At 40.0% G+C, this 22,109-nt stretch overlaps 1 protein-coding gene and 1 long non-coding RNA gene across 2 annotated transcripts; both read left to right on the top strand.

The window, feature by feature from the left end:
- The first annotated feature begins 1,288 nt into the window (after window positions 1–1,288).
- On the top strand, window positions 1,289–7,455 carry LOC121166768. The gene is made up of 2 exons (XR_005885474.1): window positions 1,289–1,766; window positions 6,323–7,455. It is a non-coding gene; the product is annotated as an uncharacterized LOC121166768 (long non-coding RNA).
- A 3,478-nt stretch (window positions 7,456–10,933) lies between these two features.
- Window positions 10,934–21,320, top strand: LOC121166769 (protein phosphatase 1A). Its single transcript, XM_040996049.1, has 5 exons — window positions 10,934–11,805; window positions 13,572–13,689; window positions 17,407–17,515; window positions 19,419–19,476; window positions 20,448–21,320. The coding sequence occupies exons 1-5, from the start codon at window positions 10,972–10,974 to the stop codon at window positions 20,475–20,477; spliced, it is 1,149 nt and encodes a 382-aa protein (XP_040851983.1). The 5' UTR covers window positions 10,934–10,971; the 3' UTR covers window positions 20,478–21,320.
- Window positions 21,321–22,109: the final 789 nt, after the last annotated feature.

Raw genomic sequence — 22,109 nt, 5'->3', positions numbered from 1 at the left:
GTGTGGGTTCTAGAAATTCTGTTTCTGACAGTTTTGTTCTGTTATTTGCCTGAAAATAGTGACTTCAATATTTCTTGGCTGTCCTTTCCGGATACCAAATACCATTTGGTCATACCATGCTTTTGGAATCTAAAAAATGACAAGTTGAATTAGGTAGGGTTATTTAATTCAAACGTTCCATTTTGTGGAGATTGTTTACTTGTTTGAAAGGCTGAGTGATACAGGTACTCCCTCCAGAATTCCCAGGCCCCTTACCCAGGAGCTGGGTCGGAGGCAGAGCAGCTGGGACCGGACCTGGGCCTCCGATGTGGGATGCTGGTGTTGGTAGCAGCAGCTGACCCCTGCTGCTGCACAGCACCGGCCCCGTCTGCATTTCTGAGTGATGACACAGGGTTCATCCTGTTAGCTTGTTTTAGGTAGGAAGCTTTGTCCCTGATTTTTCTCTTGCTGCTTGTTGAAATTGCAGAAAACTTCCTTTTTCATCAGTTTGGGAGTTTTCCAACAGGGTCCCTACTGTTGAATATTACGTTCATTCCTGTGACTGCTGTAACTAGTTGCCACTCATCTGGTGGTGGGAAACGGTGCAGACTTACTACACTTTTCTGTAGTTCTGGAGACATAAGCCCCAGATTAGTGTTCCTGGGTCTCGGCGTGTTCATTCCAGAGATGTGGAAGGAGTCTCTCTGGGCCGTAGCAGCCACGCTGCTCCCATCCTGAGGGGCAGCACTTGGAGGTCTTGCCCTGGCTTCCTGTGCGCTCTGCATTAACCACGTCTGCCTCTCTCCCTTGAGGACGTGTGTGATGGCAGTTTTAGGCCTCTGGCTAATCCAGGATTACTGTGTCATCTGAAAAGTCTTAATCATTTTTGCTCAGGGCTTCCCCCTCTCCCTCAAGGTAGCGTTTCCAGGATAGGGATGTGGTAACTGTGGGAGCCATTAGTCAAGTATTTGGTTTTGCTACTTTTAGGTGAGATCACTGTAGTAAAAAAAAATCCTGTCCAAAGGTCTGACACCGCAGCGTAGTAGGTTGATCTTCCACTTGCGTTGCCAGCGTCATGTACAGGTAACATTTCGAGTCCAGCTGCTCGACTTCTGATCCAGCGCCCTGCCAGCAGTGAAGGATAGTCCAAGTCCTTGTACCTCTGCAATCACGTGGGAGACCTGGAAGAGGCTCCTGACTCTTGGCTTCATACTGGCCCAGCTCCAGCCATTGTGGCCATGCAAGGAGTGGACCAGTGGATGGAAGATTTCTGTGTTTTTCTCTTTCTGTGAATCTGCCTTTCAAAGAAAAATAAATAAAGCCTTTTAAAAGCAAGCTGTTTAGAGTAAACCGTCCTCATCTTGTGGTGTTGGCTCGTTGCTGGGAAGGTGTAGGGAGTGGTGGTCATTCTGGGAACCCGGACGGGGGGAGAGACTCAGTGCATGTGTGGTCGGGCGCCGGCTGCGGGCCCATCTTGCAGCTGCTTCTCTTTTCCTTACAAATTGATCTTTTTGATGCTTCTAAAATCCATCATCATGGAATTTGGTGTAGGAGTTTTTAAAAGTGGGAATCCATCAGCATAAATTTAGACTAAAAATTAAGTTAAAAGTGATGTTTTAGTCCTCAGTTCTTACACATTTCTCAGAACAAGGTTGATTTGCAAGAAAAATTTGTTCTATTATCAATGAGGAAAGTTAGATATTAAGCTAAAAACACATAATACATTGATGTATAACTTTTATGATGAAAAGGTAATTTACTCTGGAGCAGCACATCCCATACATGCTGTGCTGTTGATGCGTCAAATTCTAAGGACATGAAAGGAATGTCTCCCTAGTAATGAAGTAAATAGTTGGACAATGTTAGTCTAAGTTCTTTTTATTTTATATTTTGGATTTTGCTCTCCTAGATGTGTTATTTTCAGAAACTCAAGTTACTTGTAATATTTTCTGTAATGTAAAGAGTTAAACTATGGCAAAGTCATACAGAGAACAACTTGATTTTAAAACGAATAGGGCCTGGCTCCTTGCATGCGCCAAGATCCCGTATGGATGCCGGTTTGTGTCTCTGCTGCCCCGCTTCCCTTAACTCCCTGCTTGTGGCCTGGAAGGGCAGTGGAGGATGGCCCAAAGCCTTGGGACCCTGCACAGCATGAGAGACCTGGAAGAGGCTTTTGGCTCCTGGCTTTGGGTTGGATCAGCTCTGGTCATTGTGGCCACTTGGGAGTGTGCCATTGGACAGACCATCTCTTCTGTCTCTTTATTTCCTTTTCCAATCAAATAATCTTTTAAAAACAAATACACAGTGAATAGATGTTCACTTGACTGAAAAATATTTTTTAATAGAGTGTGTGTATATATTTTGTGTCTCTTGTGTGTCTTAAAATGTCTTCTGCCTCCTTTGGCACCCAGCATTCTGGGTTCCTGAAATGTACACATAGAACTCTATTCTCTGTTGCCTTTTAGGGTTCAGTTTTGTACCTGTTATGATTAATAGCCGTTTGATACTTTCTTTTGATGCTTATTCATGATTTGTTCAGAATTTTATTTATATTATACTATTTTTTTCTTTATATTTCTTTAGTTGTGGGTGACTACCAGTGGGTACTTTAAAAACATTTTGTATGTACAGTTATTTGGAAATTTTGTTTTTATTTTCTGCTTTAGAAAGCTTTATGTTAATATGGGCTGACACAATGGCTGAAGTGGCTAATCCTCTGCCTGCAAGTGCTGGCATCTTACATGGGCATTTGTTCATGTCCCAGCTGCCCCACTTCTGATCCAGCTTGCTGCTTATGGCCTGGGAAAGCAACAGAGGATGGCCCAAAGCCTTGAGATCCTGTATCTGTATGAGAGACGCAGAAGAGGCTCCTGGCTCCTGGCTTTGGACAGACTCAGTTCCGGCCACTGTGGCCATTTGGGAAGTGAGCCAACAGATAGAAGATCTTTCTGTATCTCTCCTCTCTGTAAATCTGCTTTTCCAATAAAAATAAATAAATCTTCAAAAAAAAAGGTCTCACATTTATGAGTATATGTGTTTACTCTCTGCTTTCTTATCAGTATTTTTATTTGCATTTGTGTTTTGTTCATTTATTCAGCAAATATTTGATGGTCAACTGTATGCTCTAGTTGGTAGGAGAAATTTCCCAGTGAATTGAAGGAGCTGCTGCTGAAAAGCTGATGTTTGAATTGATATCTGAAGAGTGAATAGGAATTAATTAGATTTAAGAGATGAGAGAATAGCATTTTAGGTGGTAGAAGTAGCATTTATTTATATATTTGAACGAGGGAAGCATGGCAAGTACTAGGTAGTAGAAAAGACTGTGGTTGGGGTGGGAATGTGGATGGAGGACAGGAGAAAGTGAGAGGAAGCTGGAGAAGGGCCATCATGTGAACCATATGAAGCAATTGTTCTGATCCCTCTGTCCCACCCTGAACAATAGAAGGCCACTGAAACACTTAGTACAGGAATGATAGGATATTGTAGAATTTGGAAAGTCAGTTGGAGGGATGCCAGCATGTATGTGAAGGGACGGAAGAGGAGCTTGTGTTCTGTGAGCCTGACGGTGACTTGGAAATCAGGGCATGGTAGCAAAATCTAAGTGACGACCTAAGAATATTGAGGAGGTATAATCCATGGCACTTGGTGGACTGATGAGATGATAGAAGCGTCTTCAATATCCTTGGCCTGGGTATTGGTGTCAGTAACCAGTCAAAGCAGGTTTAAGGAGGCATCCTACACCCTTATCAAAAAGAGGCTTAGGGAATGCCAACATTTGGTGCTTTGGGAAATGAGGCTAAGCCCAGAAAAGGACACCAGCCTGGCCAAGTGAGGGGTGGGTGGGAAGGCAGGAGTGTAAGGTATGCTGACTAGCCAGTGGGAAGGGCATTGGAACAGTGAATGTTGTGATGAAATCTAGTCAGTTGGATCAGGGCTGGAAATGTCAGTTGCATTCAGTGACTGGGAGGAACTTGATTTGGTATAATGGCCAGTCAGCATGGCTAGCTGACAAGGGAAGAGAAGGACAGGTGGATTGTTAAATGGGAATGGGTTACATGAAGATTTTTTTTAATGGTGACATGTGTGACACTTGAGTGTCTTTAAAATTTGCACTCCAAAAGGAAGGAGAAAAGAGGAATATAGTGTAAGATTGCTGCAAACACGTGTAAATCATGAAAAGTTCCTTTGAAGTTTGATCTACAAAACTGTAGTAAAGGGGTTTCTTATTGGTGACAATGACAGAATCCCCTATAGCGGAAACGAGGGTGTGATGAGTTCTGAAAGAATTCCTTCAAGTAATGTATTGAAATGCTAGTTTTTCTGTAGTAGCCAATCTATTTGTCACTCTGCCTCAGCTTTTCATTTTTAGCTGGAGATTTAAAAATTTTTTTTTTTTTTGCAAATTTTTATGTTTTATCTTACCTCAGTACTTCAAATGGGACTTACCAGAAATTATCACTAGTTCACTATGGCTTATTTTAGTCATTGACCAAAAAAGAAGTACTAGAATGTATTTCTTTTCTTTCCTTTGCTTCCGCTTTCCCTAACCCCACCTGCACACAGCACTCCCTCCCGCCCCCATCACCTGTCATGGACGGTACAGAGTTATAGAGATGGAAGATTCAGGGCTATAGCGGAATTGGAATGTAAATCCTGCAAACTAGGCTTTGCCTTGTAATCCTGGGAAAAATGTTGTTTCATTGCACCTTTGAAGTGAACTGAGAAAGGCTTTGTATGTTTTGGGTTCTGATTAACCAAGGTATCAAAATTGAATTTGTACATATAAATCTGTGTAGTCATTTTTTAAAGCAATGATCAGTGAGAAATTTCAGACTGTAAATAGGTAGTGGTTTACTTTTTTTTTTTCTCTCTCAGATGTGCTATAATCTTGTTTATGTGCTTATTTCTGTTTACCATATCTTTGCCCAGTTAGATACCAGAGATACCTGCCTTGGGTTACAAAATGTTGCTTTTAAATTACTGTGTCACATAGCTTGGCGAAGTGAGAACAGTTTGGTAGCCTGAATTACCCTGCACAAGGTCACAAGTAGTATTGCTTCTTCGTTGAGTTCCAGCTTTGCAATACATAGCCTAATGGCTCCTTCAGTAATGTCCATTCCACAGGCCAGCTGGACATCCATCTTCATCTCTGAGGACCAGGTTCACTTGTGTAGGCGTCAGTGAGCGCTGTGGATCACCATGTTGGGATTTGGTGGTCATAGTGAGAATTCGTTCCTCATCCATCTGCAAATAACTCGAATGTCGCTTTGCCTGTGCTGTTAACTAGTGTCTTGTGTTTTTCTTTGCTGAGCTGCTTCCCTTGGGATTTATTCCCTGGGTTCCCTTCAGCTTTTTGATTTCTTGTCTACAAGTGCAGATCTACTCCAGATTTTCCTCCCAAAGCAGTTATCAGCATCCATAGTCCTCGGAATGCCCATTTGGTAATGATCTTTCGTTAAGTGTATCTTCTGTAGCCTTACTGTCAGATGACCAGGTTTAAGACCTGTGTGATTATGAGGTCAGTTTTTGTAAGAACTGGCTGGGGCCGGCATTGTGATGTAATGCACCCTATGACACTGGCATCGCTGTTGGTGACCCAGCTCCCTGCTTATGAGCCTAGGGAAGCAGCGAGAGCTGGCCCAAGTGTGTGTGCCTGTGAAATCCACAAGGGAGACCAGAATGAAACTCTGGGCTGCTGCTTTGGCCTGGCCCAGCCCTGGCCAGTGTGGCCATCTGGGGAGTGAGCCAGTGGATGAAAGATCAGTTTCTGCCCTTCTCTTTCTATGTGACTCTTTCAAAACAAGCAAATACATCATTTTTTTAAAGGAAGAAGATCATGGAAAGTGCGTATTATGAAAAAAATATATAAAGACAATAGCTGAACTTCAGTGAGTAACTTCCTGACCCAACGATAACTTTTCAATTTAGGGCTTAATTTAGTTTCAAAAGATAAAATACTCACTGACTTCAGTGATCATATCACAGATTTTAATTCAATCCCATGGTTGCCATGGTATTACTGCTCTGTTTCAAAAAGTTTATATCAGCTGATAATAGCCAGTACTATTATCAGACCCAGCATAAACTCAAGAAATAAAGACTTCAGGCAAAAATTCTTAATTTCTCTCAGAGAGTTAACTTCAGCTTTTATTGGATAATAATTGAATCTCCTTGATAGGTATCATGAAATTAACTCCTGATACGATACTTACATAGGCAGCTGATGAATTTATGTAGCTTGTCATTGGTTGACTGACTGACCAGGGCTCTATAAATCACTCAAAATCCAAGAGGAAGATTTTTGAATCACCAACGTGCCAGTGTTGATATGTGAAAAGTCCAGTTGTAAGATCAGCTGTTATGGAGCTGGACTTAAAATTGTGCTGGAGTATTGGCTTCCTTCCTTCCTTTCAACATTCTGCTATGTATTTTTAAAAAGTCTTATTTATTTGATACTTTCATATGCACATCTGGGAAATAAGTACTGGACCTACTAAAGAGTGGTTTCTATTAGAGAGGCCAACATCTGGATGTGGCTGTATTGTCGCAGCAGTAGAAATAATCAGCCTCCACTTGCTGAGTGCATCACTTGGGCAGTCTGTGTGTGTGCTACTCTGCATCTGCCACACCGTTTCCTCCTCCATTTCCAGCTCCTTCAGGGATGAGTTGATACGCCCACTGCGCTCATGAGCAAGTTGAGGGAGGCTAACTTGTGGGTACTAAATGTCTTAAACCTAATTCCTGCACCTTGTCTTTCCCCCCAGCCTTGTTAAGGAAATGGTGATCCAGAAATGAGGCAGCTGCTATTAACTCTTGGGAGGTGACTTGATTTTCTGGCTCCATTTCTTCCTTGATAAAAGAGGAATGAAAGTAGTAGTTGTGTTTTGTTGTGAAGGTGAAAGAAGTTACACCTCTGAAAGTTGAGAACAGTGGATGGTAGTCACCCCGCTGTTAAGTAGTAGATGTGATTAACCTGTATGTGGATGACCATCGGAAGAGTGAAACGCAGAGGTGTTTCATTTAAATCTAGGAAAGACCTGTGTACTTTTTAAAACTTTGTGCTTTTTGTTGGTGCTCCTTTGGAGGAATACTGTTTCCCTTAGATGAGCCATATGGGAGTGCTAGTGAGAGTTGAACTGCTCAAACTCCTGGCCGTCCCTGGGCCTGGAGCAGGTTCTTGGGCATGTAGGCATGTGGGGAGTGAATCAGCAGCTAGAAGATCTTGCCGTTTGTTAATCTGCCTTTTGAATTAAAAAAAAAAAAAAAAAAGCCATGAGCCAAAGAAAGGCTAAAAGGTGGAGCGGATGATATGTGTAAAGCCCAGGACAGGACAGACCAGTTGCAGATGAAGCGGGGTCCCCATTTTGAACCCCTTCCTGAAGCTGCTCGCTTTTTCTCCCCAGAGATTACACTAGTAATTCAACAGAGCGTATGGTGCTTGCGCTTTCTGTTGGCTCTGTGCAGAGGACCTGGGGACGAGGGACCGACACTGTCCCTGGGTGCCCTCGGGGTGGCCTGAACTCTCAGCTGCTCTATAACTTGACCAAGTCTGTACACAGGATTGTCTTGCTGCATTTTTCACCATATTGCCTTTTCCTGTTATTTTTGAAAATACATGTTGTAAGAAAATCTGTTGTGCCACATACTATTTCATGATTTAGGCATTCTGCCTTCTGATGAGGAGTAGTTGGCAGTGTTCGGTGTGAGAGTTTTTCTGAGTGTCCTGCATATCACTTTGGACATAGGGGAGCGTTTCTTTAAGGTAGCAAGCTTTTTAGACTGTGACTTCAGCAGGAAATGTATATGTCTCAACTTAGTACAAATCACATCTGGGACAAAAGGTCAGTATTTGTTACCTTTGCCATATGTTATGCACTGACTTTCTCGTCTTAGAGTATTTCATCTGCATAAAAAAGCAGAGACACATAGATAGTTGGGTTTTTCTTTGTTTATTTATTTATTTGAAGGAATTATAAGGAAAGAGTAGACTCTTCCATCCACTGATTTAGTTCCCAAATGACCACCACGGCCAGGGTTGTGCAGGCTGAAGTCAGGAGCCTGGAATCCCATGCAGGTTCTCATGTCTGCAGGGGTCTAAGCACTTGGGTTATCGTCCACTGCTTTCACAGACTCATTAATAGGGAGCTGGATGGGAAGTGGAGCAGCTGGTATTTGAACCAGTGCACACATGGGGGTGCTGGTGTTGCAGACAGCTGCTTATCCCGCTTTGCCACAGTTCCGGCCCCTAAAGGTATTTTACAATGTATCATGCAGAAATTTTAAGTTTGAGGGAGTCACCAGTGTTAGCAAGGAGGAAAGATTAGAGTAACTGACTTTTCCCCTGGGCAGGAAAAATAGTGAAACAAATACAGTATTTATATTGAGAGTTTACAATGTATTGGCAGTATACATTGAATACATTTACATTGTTTCATCCTTCATAAGAATTTATAAGATTAGTATGCACATATACAGGTAAGGAGAGATGCACAATAGTTGTATAGTCATGCAGTTATTAGTCAACTAAATGTGTTTAAGCTTATGAATTTAGTTACATCTCGCTCCCCACAGCAGTGGAGTCTATTCTCCTGTAAAGCAAGTGCCTGGTTACACTGTCATATAGCTTGTAATGGACCCAATTTTGAATCTGTTTTCTCTCTTTATTTCATTTGTATTTGAAATGCAGAGTTAAAGAAAAAGAGAGAGAGAGAGATATCTCTTCATGTACTGGTTCACTCTCCAGACGGCCACAACAGCCAGGGAGCTGAACTGACCCAAAGCCAGAGCCAGGAGCTTCTTCCAGATCTTGCACGTGGGTGCAGGAGCCCAAGGACTTGAGTCATTCTCCATTGATTTCCAGACTGTAGACAGGGAACTAGATGGGGAATGGAGCAGTAGGTCAGCATGGGCCCCTAGTGGGAGGCTGGCGCCACCTGTGATGCCAGCCCCAATGTCTTCTCCTGCGCCATAAAGCCTGGCTAAGGTTCTGCATCAGTGAATTGGAAATCATATTACTATTTTAAACAGTTGTCAAGATTATGTGATACGGCTTGCAAAAAATTAGAATGAGAATTCTTAAACATTGGCTGCTAATGAAGTATCATTAGTTATTCTTCCTCCAATCAGAATACTCATTTATGTTAATGTAAATTAAATTGGAGACAAAAATCTGGGAAAGCCATCCATGAAGCCCGAGTGACGCTTTCCGCAGCTGCCTTCTGCTGGTGGGATTGTGGTGGGGCAGGGAGTAGGCAGATTGCTTTATTGCAGCTCAGCTAGCCGTCTGCGTATCAGTTTAGGCTCCAGTAGGGGAAAGAAGGTGCAGAGGGATCCTGGGAAACCAAAGGCAGCTCACTCTTCCTTCATGGGAGTTTGCAACTTCCTGTTTCTCTCCCAGTTTCTGCTGAGGGTAGCATCCCTCCTAGTCTAGAACTGCCTGCTAATACACATAGGTACTTTCCGGCAAATCTGTTTATCTTCCAGATCTTTTGTAGTTCTATTGTGACGCATTTGATTAGAGGGACCCCGTGACTTCATATTCCTTTTTTTTTTTTTAGATTTATTGATGTTTATTGGAAAGTCAGATTTGCAGAGGAGAAACAAGAAGGATCTTCCATCTACTGATTTCACTCCCCCAAGTGACAATGACCAGAACTGAGCCAATCCAAAGCCAGGAGCCAAGAGCCTTGTCCAGGTCTCCCATGTGGGTGCAGGGTCCCAAGGCTTTGGGCCATCCTCCACTTCCCATCCAGGCCACAGCAGGGAGCTGAAAGGGAAGTGGGACAACTGGGACATAAACTGGCACCTATATGGGATCCTGGCACATGCAAGACAAGGACTTTAGCCACTAGGCTACTGCACCAGCCCCAACTTCACACCTCCCTAAACTATTACACAGTTGAAGGCTTAATTCTGTTGTATTTTTATATAGTAACTTTTGGGAATTCTGTGTATAATTGCTTGTAACTTAAAACTAAGAAGCCAGTACTTTGGCCCAATGGTTTGAGCGACGAGCTGCAAATGATGACATTCCGTATGACCACTGTGGCATGTCTCATCTGCTCCGCTTGTGTTCTGGCTCCCTGCTCTCTCAGTCTGGGGAAGTAGCAGAGGTTGGCCCAAGTGCTTGGGTCTCGCTGCTCAAGTGAGAGACCCCGGTGGAACTCCCGGCTTCAGCCTGCCCAGCCCTGTGTATTGTAGCCACTGAGGAGAGAGCCAGCAGGTGGAAGATCTGTTTCTGTCTCCCTCTCTTTCTGTAATTGTGCCTTTCAAAGAAATAAACCTCACAGAAACAGATCAAGATTGGGCCATTTTTAACAGTGTAACGACGTACTGGCTTTATCATGTAAGAGGTGGATTTTCAGCTGGCCTTGAAGGGTGAGTATACCGTTTTCTGTAATAGAGATGGACCAGAGGATTCCAGTGAAGGAGACTGACTTGAGCAAAGGTGGAGTGTGCAAATTCTGAGCATTGTTAGATCGGTTTTTACTTTTTCAGAGAATTTATGTAGGAAGAATGGGACTAAGGAATTTGAAACTGAACTTTGGTGATTGCTACATATGCAAGTAAGATGTTTGAGTCAGGATTTTTATATGTCCTGTGAGTTGAATAGACATACTTCTTGGTTCCGGGACTCCCTAGGAAATTGTGCCAAGTATCCTGAAACATGTCCTGGCTCCTGCAAGCTGACGATGGTCACAGCCAGGTCCGCTTTCCACTCGGGGAGTGTCTTGCCGGCTCCCCACCGTCCCCGGCCTCAGGGGCTCTTGTCCGTGCATGATCATCCTTTCTTTCTGAATTATTCTTTTTAACCTCCAGATTTTAAGTCAGCAGCACAAGTGTCTGTTTATCACAAGAGTTATAAACTTTTGTTTAAAATTTCTGGTGTATCTGCTTCGCTCTGTGAAGATTGTAGGGCATGTATTTTGTTTGTAAGACAATGATTGCCTTTCCTGTTTATTTTCCTTTGCAGAGCTAGAGGATCAAGACATAATGGGAGCATTTTTAGACAAGCCAAAGATGGAAAAGCATAACGCCCAGGGGCAGGGCAACGGGCTGCGGTACGGGCTGAGCAGCATGCAAGGCTGGCGCGTGGAAATGGAGGATGCACACACGGCTGTGATCGGCTTGCCAAGTGGACTTGAAACGTGGTCCTTCTTTGCCGTATACGATGGGCATGCTGGTTCTCAGGTTGCCAAATACTGCTGTGAGCATTTGTTAGATCACATCACCAATAACCAGGACTTTAAAGGGTCTGCAGGAGCGCCCTCGGTGGAGAATGTAAAGAACGGAATCAGAACAGGTTTTCTGGAGATCGATGAACACATGAGAGTCATGTCAGAGAAGAAGCATGGTGCAGATAGAAGTGGGTCAACAGCTGTGGGTGTCTTAATTTCTCCCCAACATACATACTTCATTAACTGTGGAGACTCCAGAGGTTTACTTTGTAGGAACAGGAAAGTTCACTTCTTCACACAAGATCACAAGCCGAGTAATCCACTGGAAAAAGAACGAATTCAGAATGCAGGCGGCTCGGTGATGATCCAGCGCGTGAACGGCTCGCTGGCTGTATCGAGGGCGCTTGGGGATTTTGATTACAAGTGTGTCCATGGAAAAGGTCCCACGGAGCAGCTGGTCTCCCCAGAGCCCGAAGTCCATGATATTGAAAGGTCTGAGGAGGACGATCAGTTCATCATCCTTGCGTGTGATGGCATATGGGATGTCATGGGGAACGAAGAGCTCTGTGAGTTTGTGAGATCCAGACTTGAAGTTACTGATGACCTGGAGAAAGTTTGCAATGAAGTGGTCGACACCTGTTTGTATAAGGTAGCTAGACTTTTTTTTAAAAGCACCAAACGACTTTAGTGACATTAATTTAATCACCTTAGAACCTGTGGGGTCTCAAAAATAAGTCTTGGCACAGTTGCACACTACTGTTCACTTACTGGGAAAATATAGGAATGATTTTTAGAAATGAATTGACCATTTTCATATATGCAAGTTATCATCTGACTCTTTAGTCTTTTAGTAACCATGACTACTTAAAGCTTTAATAGTGGGAAGTTTATCAAAGGTAGAAAGATTATAACAAAGTGCTTGTTTTAAAAGAAGGGAGATGGGGAGAGTTAACACTCATATGAAAAAACGTTTTAGGATTTTAACATTTGTACCATCTGGTATCTCAGTGTATATGTGGAAATACTTTCTGACTTTAGCTTAATGAAGCACCACCAAAGGTACTTATTGAATATTTGGTGTGATGTAATAAAAAAAAAATAGCCTTGAACATGGAGTCAAAAGAACTTGGGTGAGACTGTGTGACTCAGGTAAGCTGTTTAAATCCTCTGGAAAATCAGTTTAGTTCTCAAAAGGGTAAGACATGTTTCTACCCCGTGTTGTCAGCGACCGTTGAAAGGATTGTATCAGATGGGACCACATGGGCACATGAAGCAGCTTAGCCCCTTTATTTTACAGGAGAGGAAGCTCTGTGGTTCAAAGAGTCAGACTCTACAGGGTTGGGCAAATGGTTCCCACCGTTAGCTTTAACACGGAGATAATAACTGTTATGGATTCGTGCATTAATGACCTAGTGTGTATATAAATTCATATATGTGTGTATACACACATTTTACATTTTTATGTATGTACATTGTCTAATTTAGCATAAGTCCTCCATATCTGCTGCTTTCTTTCCTAGATAAGATACAAGCAAACAGGATTATACGATTTGGTAGCAGGATCCAGACTAGAAAATCTAGACTTCTTACTTAGAGTTTAGTGTTCTTCATACCACACTCTGTTCTGTTTCCGTGGTAATTATTGATCTTTTTTTTTTTTTTTAAAAAAAACTCATTGATTTTGTTAAGTTTCTCTTGAAGATCTGTGTTTGATTTAACATGAAGGAAATTAAAAGCATTCTGTAAGTTTCATATAAACACTATAAACTCAAAACCTTAATTGATACTTGATTTATGTAATATTCAACATGTATGTTAAAATCAGGAGATCGACAACAGTTCATACTGTCAGTTTTTGAATTTTGGAAGAACTAAGCAAACTTTGTAGTTTTTACTTTTAACTCCACATTTTATTTTACTTTTAACTTCATATGAGACGAATGTGTTGTCCCCACAGTTTACTGTAAATTTTTAAAATGTAAACTTGTCAAAAAATCGTATAACTGCAAATCCTGCTATAGCTAAGTAACACTAGAATTTTCTGTCATGTTGTTTGGGATAAATGTGTGTGTACATACGTATTTGTGTTAGATATTGGTTCAAATTAGGACAACTGCCATTGATTGTGTAGAAAGAGCTTTGTTTTATAGAATTATAAAAAATGATTATGATAGTGAGTTTTGACCCATAATGTTCCTCCTGTCCTTTGGAGAATTGATTACATGGTGTAATCTGTATACTCTGTGGGGGTTGGGCTTGCGCACATAGTATATACATGCAGACGAGCAGGCACATACATGTGTTTTTTCTTCACTAAAATATAACACTGAAACAAGTCTAACTTTAAATGGCATATCTAACTTTAAGAGGGAAAAAATAAAATCAAAATATTCTCTTGAACTTTTTTCTTCCCAGGGAAGTCGAGACAACATGAGTGTGATTTTGATCTGTTTTCCAAATGCACCCAAAGTGTCAGCAGAAGCGGTGAAGAAGGAGGCAGAGTTGGACAAGTACCTGGAATGCAGAGTAGAAGGTGGATCATTTAACAAAAAATAAGTAGCTTTATTAAAGAGAAATCTTCAGCACAAACCATTAACATCTTAGCTTTTAGTGTTGTGTGTACAGAAGTGGGAAGGCGCGTTTGTGTAGTAGCTGTTAGATCCGTGCTCTGTCCTGTCACAGCCAGGTTAGGAATAACAACTAACATGGCCTGTGCCCTCTCTCCAGGAGAGCTTGTTTGAAAAGGCTGAAATGTTCGTGGACTCTGATGCTTAATGAATGCACTGGCATGAGTGATTTTATGCCAGGAAACTTGGTTTGCGGTTTATTTAGTTACTAAGAGATTATTTTGATGGTGATCATTTGAATACCATCTTGATAACTTGAAGGTCATAGCCTTATTATTAATAACTTTTATGTGCTACAGCTTTGAAAAATTTGGTTTAAACTCTAGGCTTCTTGCTTAAGGCAGTAACTGTTTCAAACATTGATAGACTTAATAGAAGAATATAACTGCTGAATATGATCAAGAAAAGAGAAGGAAATTCGAGGAGTATATTTCTCATGATGCTACAGATTATTTTAAAAGCAGTTGTCTGTCCCAAGCGTAATGCCTCTAAATTTTTTAGAAAGCTTAAATGATTTTTGATGCAGCTGCTACTTGGTATAAACATTAAGACTCCTCAGAGAGTTTCCGTTTACTGTATATATACAACAAGCATATAGAGTATGTAGTTCCTATAAGCCAAAAAGCTTCACTAGTGTTAAAATGCATTTTGGGCTCTTGCTGTTATTTGCATGTTAAAGATCTGATAGCATGCAAACACTGACCCACCACACTCCCGCTGTACCTGCATTGTTTAAATCAGTATGCACTTCGAGTTTATTTTCTCCCTTTTTATTGTTTGACACTAGTCATAATCAGTCTGATTGGTTTTTATTTTCAGTACTGTCTGAAGCTGCTATTTTATTTTTATTGCCCCGCCCCACTTGATAGTGATATGTCTAGTATGTGTCTGTAATATTTAGTACTTCATTCTTTGGATGTACTGTTCAGTGAGTTTGTTTTTCAATATTATCAAGGGTCTTGGAATTTTTATAATCTGATCATTTCAGTAAAAAAATATTTGCAGTAAAGTTTTAAACTCTAGATTGCTACAGAAAGTAGTTTGAAACCCTAAAAGGAATGTATAGAGACGAAGGTGGTAATGTGGTGACACTTGAACTTGGAATACCTGTGAGTTGCCACCTGGAGTTAATACTCAATATTTTTGGTATGTTGAAGTTTTATTATACTTGTATTATTCAGTTAGAGATTATTGTATCATACGTAAAATAAGGTATTTCTTACTTAGGTTTGATGAGACTGCACTAGAGAATAATATCACATTAATTAAAATCACATTTAAAAATGTAGGAAGAATGTAACTGTTTGCATTATAGAAGTTGCTGTATGTCATAGGTTAAAAAAAAATACTGTATTCAGCTTCCAAGACAGGCACCAGAATCTTTTTTTTTCCTTCTTTGTGTAAATACATGCCTTCATTGAATGTTGGGACCCGTTAACCTCATTGCATTTGCTTTGAGCGTTTTTGGCTTCTCTGTCCATACCATATGAAAGGACAAAAGGCTTTGCAGCTCTTTCTCCATTTGTGCCCTTTCAAATACTTGGCTGTCTGTGGGTGTGAAAGATTCACCCCGTAATTTAAACCATACAGCTATTAGGTTTGTGGTCCCTCTAAACTAGTTGAAGATTATTCTTGTGCAGATTTTCTTAAACCTCTGCTGCTGAGTCTCTGAACGTTGGAGTTGCCGATTCTGACATGAGATGCCCACCCACGGGCCGGAGGGGGAGGGCAAGGCAGAGTGTGTTGGTACAAATGTATGTGAAACATGAATATTCTATACATATCTATTCTTTATAAAAGCTTTCAGTCTTTTTACAGTTTTAATTAAAATGTATAATCCAAGCGCAATTAAAGGAATATTTCTTCGAAGTGATTTCTTTTTAAAGCATAAGAAAGCAAGACCAGCATAGTATTAATGTTCAGGTGGTTTAAGTGGATTAGCCCGTATGAAGTAGGGAATTTTGTTTTTAAAGCTTTACATTATTTTTTTTAATTGTTTTCTTGTAATTTTATCACAGTTAAAATATATCCTAATTTATATTTTAACAAAGAAGATGTAAGATACATCAAATCTAGATGATTCAAGGTAATGTTTTTCTAGATTTGAAACCATCATCGATTAAAATTACCACCAGTGTTCATGTCTATTGTGTGTAGTTTCCTATCCAGGTAACTGTGTTGGCTTAGCAAGAGACTGTATGTTAAGTGTATTGCAGTTTTAAATTGTGAAATTGTGCAGTTTAGGTAAACATCAAATCCCTTTATTTTTGTACAGAGATTCCCAGCACTAGAACCATGTAGAATAAATATGCTACACAATAAAAGAACTTGGCAAACCAAATCTGAGATCCTTGCTTTTTGTTCAGATTTAAGACTGTTAAAAAAAAAAAGGCAAGAACTGCTAGTACATGGTGAAATTGGCCTTTGTTCTTAAAGAGAATTTAAGCCTTTATTGATATTAATATTATGGGTAGCAGTGTCTGTCTCTTAATAATGTGTTTTTTCATATGATGAGTTAACATTTTGAGGGTTGATCCAAGGATGAAGGACCTTCATGCATTGTTATTTTCAAAGGTGTTTACAAATTAAGAACTAGAATGATAATTTCTTGCCCCAACAATGACAAAATGCCATTTCTTAATGAAACAAAACTTGAACATGTAACATAACAAATAACTTTGACTTGAATTTGCTAAAACCATGTGAAGAATTTTTGTACTTGGAAGTGAATAGCTTTAGAGTTCTTTGTAAAGTTCTTTGTTAATAGTATTTGATATTCTGTGATAGGAATAAAAAATCGTGGCAACACTACAGAGTATTGCTACACCCACTTGATAGCTTTTTTTTTCAATGTTAATTCTAGATGCAGTTGTATAAGTATCAGATCTTCCTCTTTTTAAAAATTCTGTTAAATATACAGACTTTTTATTTTAAGGCTTGTCTCAAGTAATCAAAGGAATTGTTATTATTTCTCTACATATTGTCTAAAGATCCTTTAGAGAAAAATTAAGCTTTGAGTGGTGTTCTGATGTATAAACTAATTTGTGCATGTTATTTAAGTATCATTTTGCAAATATAAATGTGAAACAATTTGTGTTAGTATATAATCAGCAAATTTCCTTATTTTGAAGGTATTTTTTCCAAATCTGGGAGTTATTTCCTTTTTTTTTTTTTTTTTTTTTTTTTGCCCCTTTCTCTGTATTTTTTTTTTTCTGGTTAATCTGTGCGATGTATTTTACAGGGAAAATTTCAGAGAACTTGTTTCCAGTCTGGAGAATGAATATATCTCCTCAACAGTAACTAGTTGACATCCTAAGAAAGAATGTTCTTGTGTTTGCATATGTGTCCTGATTATGTAATGCATCAATTTCAACATGATAGATTTTTCTTTTAACATTTTAATCTTATTTTCATTCTCTGAAATTTATCTTTTGTGTCTTTTTCTGCTGCTCTTTGTCATAAATTTTCAAAGCTCAACTTGTTTTGTTTTCTTTTAAACGATGCCAGTTTAGAAATTCTCAGATATGGTAACTGTCATCTTTAAAAACCTAAGTTATCTTTGTTTCAGTTTTTAAAAATTAAATTTGGATAACACTTACAAAAACAGTACTTCTGATCCCCAGAAATCATAAAGAAGCAGGGGGAAGGCGTGCCTGACTTAGTCCACGTGATGCGCACGTTAGCCAGCGAGAGCATCCCCAGCCTCCCTCCCGGGGGCGACCTGGCTAGCAAGTAAGTGACCTCTGCGCCCGCTCCCCGCTTGCTGTCAGTGTGTGCAGGTGTTGGGTGTCCGTTGATCAAATGTGCTTTTCCCTGATTCCTAAAGCAATGCAGTTGTCCGTAGCACAGTGTCTAAGCTGTGACTTCGTGTTTTTTGGTATTGGGATATGATCCTTATGTAGATAGCACAATACCTCTCTCCAGGGAGCTGCACTGAGGGCTGTTTTGGAGAAGCTTGGGTGACTTTGATTTCCTCATGCAGCATGAATGAGATAATCAAGTGAAAGAATTTTTTAAATGTGCAGCGCTACCAAATTCTCAGTGAGTGTTAGTATTTAGTTGGGTGATTTTGTCAATCTGGACGAAATGACACGGCAGAGTTGGTCTTGATGCGTCTGAGCGCATTTCTGTGTCTGATGTTGCTAGTGTCTGGTTACTGGTTGCTATTGTCGTTGAGTGAAGGAAAGAATGAATACATTTCTAGCCCTTTTCCATTCTACGTTAGTTCATGGAACAACCAATTTGTGTAAAGTATTAAAATGACATTCTTACACGTAGTACACCGGAAAAATTCAAGCTACTTTAACGTTTTCACTTCAGGTATACTTGTAGTTGACTTACAAGGTGTGTTACTAATTTCCTTCATTCTCTGCTGTCTTGTGAACAGGTCGTAATCATACAATGTTCTGGGTAAAGCTGGCTAATAAATTGCTTCAAAGCGGTTGTGGAAATATTAAAATGAGAGCACAAGTTTTTAAATAAAATAATATTCAAAAACAGGGATTTATCTTGGAAATTTGATATTCCTTTTTGAAAGGCAGATTTACAAAAAGGAATAACAGAAATATCTTCCATCCACTGGTTTACTCTCCAAGTGGCTGCAACAGGCAGAGCTGAGCTGATGCAAAGCCAGGAGCACGTTCCAGGTCTCCCATGTGGGTGCAGGGATCCAAGGCTTTGGGCCATCCTCTGCTTCCTTTCCAGGCCACAAGCAGGGAGCTGGATGGGAAGTGGCGCAGCTGTGACAGGAGCCAGCACCCACCCATTGGAATGCAGGCACTTGAAGCAGGAAAATTAGCCAGTTGAGTCAAAACGCTGGCCTTGATATTTTTGTTTTAAAACTGCTCTGTTAAAGGGGCATTTTGAAAGATAAAAACTTAAAAATATGTTGTTTTGTTTTACTACATTAGATGTTAAAGTTATTTCTTTTTCAAGACTAAGATGCCTTCTAACTAACAGTATGTGTTTAGTAATACTTTTTAAGAAGGTATCCTTGTTAGTCTGGCTGCCTAGGACCAGCTCAGTAGCCTAGTAGCCAAAGACCTTGCCTTGAATGCCTGGGATCCCATATGGGCGCCGGTTCTAATCCCAGTAGCCCCGCTTCCCCTCCAGCTCCCTGCCTGTGGCCTGGAAAAGCAGTTGAGGACGGCCCAAAGCCTTGGAACCCTGCACCCTTGTGGAAGACCCAGAGGAAACTCCTGGCTCCTGGCTTCGGATTGGTTCAGCTTCAGCCATTGCGACCCCTTGGGGAGTGAACCATCGGATGGAAGATCTTCCTCTCTGTCTTCTCTGTATATATGCCTTTCCAAGAAAAAAAAAAAAAAGACTGCCAGTGCTGACTCAACCCCTTAAGCCCAGTTCTGATCTGAGTAGACCACATTGACTGGTTTCTTTATAAAACCTGTTTTTTTGGTGTTACGTTAACTGCGTTGATGGAATGTTAGATTGCAGTGTGACCTCTACCTCCACAGTGGCACCCACATGTCCTGAAGTGAGGCTCACTTTACTGAAAGCGAGAAATGGAACTAAAATAATTTCTAAAATTGCTTTCGAAAATCTACTGAACACCTAACTGTAAGAAAATGTGATCATACTTTCCAAAGAATTAATTTTCCACATTTTTTTTAAAATTTAGGCGGAATGTAATTGAAGCCGTTTACAATAGACTGAATCCTTACAAAAATGATGACACTGTAAGTAACCTTTTAGTTTCCTCGGCTCCCCTTCCCCTTCACTCTAAATGCATATCCTTCCTACCTGTTTTTGCAGAGCTGTCCACTCCACCCACTCTCTCACACACACCCTGACTGCTCTCATCTCTGCCTGCACCACAGTTGTAGTGATTGAGGACAGAATCACGGTGAGTGGCCACCTCTCTCAAAGCAGAAGAAAGTCCCTTTGAGTTATTCTGGTTTTTTTTAAAGCCTCCTCAAGCATTCCACTTCAGAAGGTTTGCCTCCACTCAATGAACTTTTTTGTTGTCGTGGGAATACTGTCTCTATGAGAAGCTGGATCTGTTCTAGGTTTTGCAAGCCACTACAACAGAGCTACCAAATGTCCATCTCCACTGAGTGTTTTCTATGGTTGGAAATATTTTTGTCAAAAATCCTGAGTTATATGTATATTTCTTTTAAATGTTAGAATGAGGAACACTTTATATTATACTAGAATGCTCTGTTCTCCAAGTAAGTTTTTTATTGCTGATCATTTGTTGTTGGGTGATGTTTATAAAGAAGTGGTCATTTCAAATCATTTGGGCACAGTTCTCAAATACTTTATGTGTTGCATTTGAAACTACCAAAACTTGTCTTACTTAAGGCTAATCTCTGCAAATACATTGAAAGTTTACAAGAGTTGTATTCTAAAAGACTGGATTTATCGGAAGTAGTATTCTTTGTGTATTCTTTCATAGCACTGCTGACTTAATGATTTATTTGGTCAATCTCACTGTAAACTCATTCTAGTTATTTTCCAAAAAGCAAAACAAAGGGTTAACAATTCTTGTCAGTTATTGATAACACATACATGCATATTTGCATACTGCAAAAAATTTGCACTTTAAATGCCGACTTTATAAAACCTTTAATTCTGCATATCCAGAAAGTAGTATAAAGCACCTCTAAGCTTTAATTTAGTTTCTTGTTTGTTTGTTTTCCTTATCAAGGACTCTACATCAACTGATGATATGTGGTAAAACTGCTCATCTAGCCATGGAGTTTACCTGCACCTCCAAAGGAGAGTACGGCTTGAACCTTTTAACATCCATCCTCAGCATTAAGGAAGGGATATGACGTGGTGAGAGAGATTACATCAGAGAACTTCAGCAGTACAACAGCTAGCCCAGAACTGATTTTTTTTTTTTTTGTGAATTTGAAACTTATGTAAAAGTGATTTCAAACCATAATTCATGTTGTAAATCAGACTCCAGCAATTTTTGTTGTATGATTTTGGTGGTTTTTTTTTTGTAAAGTATAATTGTCTATGTACAAAATACTCATATTTAATTATGAACTGCTTTAAATCACTATCAAAGTTATAAGAAACGTTTGGCTTGTTGTGTGAAGCAACAGATATATAACCCTTTCAGGTCATGTTACGTTTGGACTTGGGGTTGGGACAGGGAGAGCAGCAGCCACATCAGCCTAGGTGCTCAAATGTGCACATGATTATGGAGAATAATGACAAAGCTAAACATCCACGGAGTTACTGAAAACCACCTTCATGTTCCTGGCAGCAGGACTGGCGCTCCTGGTGAAGCCGTTGCCCTGTTTTAGCTGTCTGTCTGAATGTGCTCTCCTTGCTGCCGTGAGTACTACAGGCATACAGTATATTCCTAAGGACATCAATCTGGAGGCTGAGATGCCTTGATTCTTTGCACCTCTTTTCCAAGCCCTTACATTTAATTACTAATTGATGAGCAGCAGCTTCCTACATACTGTAGGAGACTGCCATGTTTTTTGCTATCATGATTGGCTGGGCCTGCTGCTGTCCTAGTAAGATACTCTGAATTCCATTTTATCAATAAAGCTTGATTTAACAAACAAGAAGTTTAATCATGTATGTGTAATTCCTCTTTTACCTCTGCCTATTAAAATACCCAGTGCCATTGTAAATGAGGTTTTCCTGTAGGAACAGAAATTAGTCTCTCCCAGTTGGACAGTGCTGTTATTCAAGGCATAGATGGAACTGTTTTTCTTCTAATTAGAAAGACTAGAAGATTTAAGTTGCTATTGTTCCTTAATCTGTTTTTTAACTAGGTTTCTTTTGGTCCGCTTATTTTTCATTAAGATGTACATCAGCTTAAATTTGCCTACTGTCTAATTAAAACAATTGTCAAGGTTCAACATGGTAACCCTGTGTGGTAGGTGTGTGCGTGTGTGTGTGTCTGTGATTTTTAATTGGCCCATGTCGTTAGAATCTAAGTGGTTGCGATATATTTGTGATTTGAAATATAGCATGTTGATAAAATTTAGTTGTTGGCCTTTAAAAATAACTTTCAAAATAAGGAATTGTAGATATAAAATAGCCAAATTTAATTTTAGTTTTAATCATTCTGGTTGAGCATATGTGAAAGTGAGTTTAAAAATCTGTCCCATTGAAAAGACTGCTATTGTGTGTCTTTATGTGTTTTTGTCTCTTTAGGGTCAGTATTGTATTTACCACCATGTAATTTACTCATTCAGTAGGCAGATTCCCCTCTAGAAAACTAATAAAATGTAAGAGTAAAATATAACTTTGGATACAAAATCGAAAAATCTTTGTGTATAAAAGCTAGCATAATCCATTTTGTTACATTTGTTTTTTCCCTAACTTGGAGATATACATA

Source organism: Ochotona curzoniae, unplaced genomic scaffold (assembly GCF_017591425.1).
Source record: "Ochotona curzoniae isolate NIBS_2020 unplaced genomic scaffold, NIBS_Ocur_1.0 patch221, whole genome shotgun sequence".
Lineage (NCBI taxonomy): Eukaryota > Metazoa > Chordata > Mammalia > Lagomorpha > Ochotonidae > Ochotona > Ochotona curzoniae.
Note: the sequence above shows the minus strand (reverse complement) of the source record. Positions and strands in the feature narration are given on the sequence as shown.